The sequence below is a fragment of the Gracilinanus agilis genome, chromosome 1 (assembly GCF_016433145.1).
Source record: "Gracilinanus agilis isolate LMUSP501 chromosome 1, AgileGrace, whole genome shotgun sequence".
Taxonomy (NCBI): Eukaryota; Metazoa; Chordata; class Mammalia; order Didelphimorphia; family Didelphidae; genus Gracilinanus; species Gracilinanus agilis.
In genome coordinates, this window is record NC_058130.1 from 201978019 (window position 1) to 201984894 (window position 6876).

General features: G+C 44.6%; 1 protein-coding gene across 3 annotated transcripts in view; it reads right to left on the reverse strand.

Moving 5' to 3' along the window:
- Nucleotides 1–44: 44 nt before the first annotated feature.
- The window catches only part of PHKG2 (phosphorylase kinase catalytic subunit gamma 2), a 12313-nt gene continuing 5481 nt past the window's right edge, over nucleotides 45–6876 (reverse strand). For 2 of the 3 annotated variants that reach the window (XM_044659684.1, XM_044659677.1), the window contains exons 2-10: nucleotides 6558–6670; nucleotides 4142–4317; nucleotides 3816–3870; nucleotides 2859–2924; nucleotides 2507–2670; nucleotides 1289–1379; nucleotides 1055–1208; nucleotides 840–965; nucleotides 45–647 (exon numbers count right to left, since the gene is read on the reverse strand). In XM_044659684.1, the coding sequence (XP_044515619.1) occupies nucleotides 357–647; nucleotides 840–965; nucleotides 1055–1208; nucleotides 1289–1379; nucleotides 2507–2670; nucleotides 2859–2924; nucleotides 3816–3870; nucleotides 4142–4317; nucleotides 6558–6652 (1218 nt within the window). In that variant the 5' untranslated portion in view covers nucleotides 6653–6670 and the 3' untranslated portion in view covers nucleotides 45–356. Of the gene's footprint in view, nucleotides 648–839; nucleotides 966–1054; nucleotides 1209–1288; nucleotides 1380–2506; nucleotides 2671–2858; nucleotides 2925–3815; nucleotides 3871–4141; nucleotides 4318–6557; nucleotides 6866–6876 lie in introns of those variants that run through there. The other variant, XM_044659691.1, reaches the window with a different exon arrangement.

Genomic DNA, 6876 nt, shown 5'->3' on the forward strand with positions numbered 1-6876 from the left:
AGGTCCCCTTATGAGCAACTTCTCACTCCACCTTGAGACACAGCTTGTTTCCCAGTATGCAGGATGATTTATTTCACATGAAAAATGGACAGCAACAGCAAAGATGTGAATATCATTCTCAGCTGGTCCCTTTTCCTTCCATTCAAGCCCCGTAGTCCTGAGCAACAGGGACAGGGGCATAAAGCTGGTCCCTGTTACAGTAGTATCATCACCAGAGAGCACGAGAGGGGGGAAGAATGCCTTCGGCCAGAGTGACTGAGTTGACTGAATTGACTGAAGTCCTCAGATTGGGGAACCTGGCCTTCCCAAAGCCCTTGGGCTGGGAAGCAGACTTCTGGGATCTCCAGATGGAGGTCTTAACTATGCAGCAATGTAGAGTCATCATCAATGTTGATTGGATCTCCCTCCTCTTCTGGATTATAGCCCAGGTATGGGCCAGGAGGCCGGTGTTGGAAGAGGGCAGCCCTGTTCTGTTGCTCACCCTTCTTTACCCAGTGTCCATAGAGGCGGAAGGCACAACTATCAATGAGTTGCCTCACTGGTCGAAGTCCATATGGATCTCCTAATAGGGCTCCTTTGGTTAGGGGCCTTACCCGCCGAGTACTCAGGGCTACTCGGCCTGCAGCCAACACTGTCCATACTGCTACCTGAGAGGAAAAAGAACAAGAGTAACAAGATCATGGACACACTAAATGTATGACTAGAGACCTCTGAAGGATAGTTGAGTCCCAGGGAAATTATCACCTAGGTCCAAGGGAAGGGGTAAAGTGTGATCAATGTGGTAGTGGCTTTGTTTTCCTGGGTTCCTCTGTCTTGTATTATTTTCTCTTGTTTCTTACCCTGAATCGCTGAAGGGGAGAAAGGCTCCAGGCCTGGATACCCTCACATCGCTGGAAGAAGGGATGTTGCAGGGCCTGCTCTGCAGTCAGTCTTTCCTCAGGATCCACCTGGAGCAGCCTTGAAATCTAAGAGAGGGCAAAGGCCATGAGGTACATCTTCCCCTGACTACTTCCATTGCATTTCCCCCACCCCTTTGAGCCTTTGATCTACTCACCAGGTCTTTGACAGTTTCTGATCGGTCATCCCATTCTGGTGACCTGAACTGGTACCGGCCCTCCATGATCATTCTTAGCATCAGGATCTGGCGTCGATGCCAGAATGGGGGAGACCCCGCTAGGAGTGTGAACAGGATCACCCCACAGGCCCAGCTAAGGAGGAAAGAAGACCAGATTCAGGATTGGGGAATGAAATGGGAGAGAGAAGAAGAATCAAGCAACCAGAGACTCACAGGTCAACCTCTTTTCCATAGCCACTGTGTGTTTCATCCATGGAGCATCTCAGAATCTCAGGGGCTAAGTATCCTGGGGTCCCACACAATTCTGGAGAGATAGGGACACAGGTTAGGTCACAGGTCACCCTTCTGCTGGCCGCTGGAGCTCTGATGACTTAAAACACCTCCTACCTGGTTTTCTCTACCTCTAGGCTTTCCCCCTCCCCTAATCCATTATATTTGTAGCTGCTGGGAGTCTCAGATATTATTTTCTTTCTATCTGTCACCTTTCTACCATCAAAATACCCACCTGGCCCCCTGATCATATATATCCAATCAAATCTACAATTTAACTAGACATCAAGGCCTTCTCCAACATGCCTCCTTATTCACCAATACAACTCCACTAACTCGGTCAAACCAAATTTGTTTATAATCCCACACATAATTTGCTCATTTCTAAACCACAATGCTTTTTTTCTCTTGGAACACTCTACCCTCTTTTCTCTGCCAAACCATTCAATCACACCTATTTTCTCTATGAACATTTCCCTTGTTACCAGTACCACATCCTCAATATCTTAAGGATCCAGGATGTTTATGTCATTAACATTAAAACAGGAATATCTGGTGAATAAAGGCATAATGATTAACTCATTTTTCTTAGCTAATAAAATTCCCTTGTCTGAAGCCATGTTACTGAAAATCCTTCTAGAAATCCACTGTAGTGCAAGGAACTAATAAGTTTTTGTTAATAGGGATCTTGTAGAGCCTCAAAGGGAGGTTTGACTTGTTGAATGTCAATGATTGTCCAGTATAGTAGACAAAGAAAACTTAAGACAGAATCTGTAATGACTCCAGCTCATATAGCAGCAGGTGCTTTGAATAAATTGCTATCAGTTTATTTAAATAATTTGTCTCTTTCAGCCATAAATTAAGAATGTCTCATAGTCTAGCTGGGGCCTTCTGCTTCTTGTTGGATTCTAGTTAACTGAAGCTGCATCTTTTATTCTGTACTTTTTTTTGCCAAAATAATGACTATTCTAAAATTATCTCACAAAGATAATTTTCTCTACCCACCTTGAATGAGTTCCCAGTATTGAGGTCTATACATCTTTAATAACTTCTCCTTTCCTCTGTACTGAAGGTATGTGTTTCCCAGTGATGACCTTTAATCAGGTCTTTGGCCCCTTTCCAATCAAGATTCAGCTACCTAGGATGACTGAATTCCCTTACCTCGAAGTTTCTCGCCAGGTTCCAAGTGGCAGGAAAAACCAAAATCAGAAAGTCGAATCTGCAAATTGTCATCTAGGAGAATATTCTCAGGCTTCAAGTCCCGGTGCACAATGTTGTTGGCATGAAGAAAATTCACAGCCTCCAGGAGAGACCGCATGATAGACCTGGGGGGAGAACCTTCTCTGCAGCCCTAGAGCCAGCACCTTTTAAGCCCAGCAGTTCTTTCCCCATTCCCTGCTTTTTGTGGGGACACAGAAAACCGCTTCCCTTCTCAATTTCCTCCTTCTCTGGGCACCAGCGCCTTTTGCCCTTCTTTTCCCTTTGGTTTTTATCCCCTCTGTCTCCTTATTACCTGGCTTCCTTCTCTGTGAGAGCAACCTTTTCTGTGAGGTAGTCAAACAACTCTCCTTTCCTCATCCTAAAAGATGAAAGAGATTAGTGGGAATATGATGCATCTTGATGGGGAGATAAGGGGAACCAGTCTGTCCTCAAATTTAGTTCAATGAAACAAATACTCATTAAATGCCTAATATATGAAAGATGCTCGAAGCACTAGGTACTGAGTATACAAAGACAAAAAAGAAACAGCCCTTTTTATATTTTCTTAGAAAAAGCCAAAGGGCTACAAGCGAAAAGTCTAAATTTAAAAGTGATGAGGTGAGGCATTTTAAAGGATTATGATAAATCAACTGGGGCTAGTGAAACAGGGCCTACTCCCTAGGAATTGTCAAAAGGCCAGAGGAATTGGATATGTCTATACATATTCAACCAAGCAGGGTATAACCTCAGTGATGTGTTTAAAAAGCACAATTATGGGGTCTGTTTTTAGCTAGGCAGTTTATCTTTTTCAAATGCCTTCTGGGTTAAATGTGTTGCCTTAGGGTTGAATAGTCACTCTCTTAGGAAAGGAGCCAGAGAAGGCCAAAGGAAAAGGGAGAGAGGCCTGGGAAACAGAATGGGTTCACAACCAAGGAGAAGGAATGGAGAAAGATGTGGGAAGCAGGTTCACACACCTAGAGAGTGGTGAAATTAGGGAAGTGGACCTGGAACAAGAGTATGGAAAGTTTTAAAATTTAGGCAGGGAGGGGGCAGCTGGGTATCTCAGTGGATTGAGAGTCAGGCCTGGAGAAGGGAGGTCCTAGGTTCAAATCTGGACTCAGACACTTCCCAGCTGTGTGACCCTGTGCAAGTCACTTGACCCCCATTGCCTAGTCCTTACCACTCCTCTGCCTTAGCCTATACACTGTATTGACTCTAAGACAGAAGGTAAGGGTTTAAAAAAAAAAAAATTAGGCAGGGAGATACTTACAGGTCAAACACCAGGAACATGAAGCTAGAAGACTCGTAGGAATCAATCAGGGTGACTGGGGAGAGAGGGAAAAGTAGACAGAAAAATGGAAAGGAGAAGACACATTAAGGGGTCTTTTAGGTGGAAAAGGGAGCTATTATACGGAAGGGATAAGAGGTAAGATAGGGAGTTATGGGTCCAAGGACTTATGACTTCATGATGGGACAAAGCCAGGAGAAGGGCAAGATGAACAAAAACAAGTTGGGGCGGAATGGGGGGCCCGTTTTGGGCCAATTTTAGGGCTGGTCAGGGTAGCTGGATTATCAAAGAAGGAGGTGTAGCCTCACTGATGTGGGGGTGGCCAGCGACCTGGCGCAGGATCTGGGTCTCTCTTCGAGTTGCTTCTCGGACCTCCTCCAGCTGCTCAGGACTCAACCTTTCAGCAGTAACCTCCATGATCTTCACTGCAAACTCCTGGCCAGTAGCACGGTGAACACATCGCCTGACCACAGAGCTTATGCCCCTGGTGGGGTGAAAAGAGGAGGCAGGGATGAAAGGGATGGTGAGAGGACTGAACCTTCTCACTGCCTACACTTGCCCATTGTGCCACCCCTATCCACCTGGTAAGCTCCCTTGGACTTATCACTTGGTTCAGATCATCTTATGGCCTCTCCCAACCCTCCATCTTTTAATCCCTCCTCTTTTTCCAGTTGCCTGCACCATAGTATGATAGGCTTCATAAGGAATAACTCAAAAAATATGATTGATTAAAAGAACATACGGATTGAGAGTCAGTTTTACTCCTAGTATCTTAATACTCAAGGTTAAAGAGAAGCAATCTGTTTCTTTACCTAATATTTACAATAGTGATTTAAGGTTTGTAATCGTCTCACAATATGACTATGAAGAAAGGAGTGAAAAATATGTTCATTTTCTAGATGAAAAAGCTAAGATCAAAGGGAATAAATGACTTGTGAGGGTCGTGTGTCTATTCAGTGACAAAGTCAGGATTCAAACCCAGATCTCCTGACTACATGTCTAACTTCTCACTTAAATAATGATGCCTGTTTCTTTAACTTCATAGGGAGACAATAATATCCTTTGGTCATTGAGAGCATCAGATAATCTTTCATGTTTATACAATGCTTAAATGGCTTGAAAAATGATTTCTCTTCCACAACAATGATAGTATTTTGGTGGCAGAAGGGACCTGAGAATTGACATGTGCCACATATATTTATAGCAGCATGCTTTGTAGTTGCAAAGAACCAAAGACAAAATTAGATGCCAACTGATTGGGAAATGCCTAAATAAAGAGTGGTATATGAATGTAATGAATCATTGATGATCTGTAAGAAGTAAGTGATATGAAGAATACAGAGAAGAAACGGAGGAACTTATACAAACTGATTCAAAGTAGAGTAAAAAGTACCAGGAAAACGAAGCTATACAAATGGAAAATATGAACAATAACTTGAAACAATGCTGTGAAATTATAATGGCCAAACGGGTCCCCAAAGGAGAGAAGAAAGTGTGCCTCCCCATTCCCTTGTTTGCAGAGGTGGGCACTGTACAGAATGTGAGATTTGATTGCCATGCTGGTTTAGTTCTGCTAAACTTTTTTTCCCCCTTTATATTCCTTGTAATAATAAATGACCTGGATGGGGAAGAGGGTTATATTGGGAGATGAAAGGGATGTAAAACAAATGCCAACAATAAAACTTTAAATTTTAAAGGGCCTCAGAGGTCTCGTATCCAAACTATACCTAAACATAAGTACCATGTCTCCTCATCTTTGGCTGAATGTCTGATCCTCTGAGCATTTGGTAAGCCTGTGCATAGGGATCTTGTGCAACCTGGAGGTTGTCGGGCTGTTTCACTTCTATACAGCTCTGGTAGTTACAAACGTTTGGCTTATATTAAACAGAAATCTGTTTATCTGCATCTTTTCTGTTCATTGCTTTTAGGTCTGTTTTCTGGGACCAAGTAGAACAATGGATCTGTTCAAATCCTATCTCTGTCACTTCCTCTGTGACCTCAGCAAGACACTTTTTAGACCCTCAGATCTTTCCTTTATAAGGCAGCTAAACGAAAGGAACTTTACTGTTCTAAATCAATGACCCTAAATTGAATTCCCTCTTCCATATGAAAACAGCTATTACATATCTTGGCCTCGGTTATATTATCTGTAAAAGGAAATGATTCCTAACTTGGCTTCTGAGGTCCATTCTGGTTAAAAATTTAAGATGCAATGACCCTGGCCGAGCCTCCTGTTATCAGTTCCAGTTCTTCTAATAAATGTCCTATGGCATAGTACTTGGTCCCCAAATATAAACAGAGAGCCAGGGCAGAGTAGTTTTTTTTAAATCCCTAGTTTACAGATGAGGACACCAGGCCCTTAGAGAAATGAAGGGATTTGCCCCAGGCCATACAACCGGGTGTGTCAAAGTCAAGGGCCTGGAATTCAGTTCTCCAAATGTTCTTTCTGAGGCCTTTTTCTTTCAAATGAAATAAAAGCTCTACAAGTACTTCAACTTATTGTAGGAGTAGGGAGGTGGCAAGAAACTACTGTAATCCCAGGGGGAGGATACCTGAATTCCAGCCCCAACTATGACAATCAGCACAGATGTGCCCTTCGGCTCGTCACTTCCTCTGGGTCTATGGGGCCCCCTCACCGGTACCCGAAGGGGATGGGAGTGATCTCTAAGGTCCCTCTAGTCTAGAGGCTAGGGAAAACAACGCCCCCCCCCCCTTCCTCCCTACCTGCCAATGACATCCTTGGGGTCATACTTCTGGTAGAACTCCTTGGCTGCAGCCCAGTCGGGGAGCTCATCCTCCGGCCCCACGTCCCGCGTCATCTTGAAAGACTGAGGTGCCTGCGAGGACACGGAGGGGAGGACAGCAAGGGAGGCGAAGGAGGGCAGTGAGGACCACCAGCCCGAGCACCGGGGCTGGGACTGCGGGGACGCGCATCGGGGGTCCCTGTAGCGCCGAGCGAGCGGCTGAGGAGCCAGGATCTTAAGGGAGAAAAAGGGGGAAGGGTGGGGGAAGGGGAGGCGGGGGAGGGGGAATCAGGGGCTAG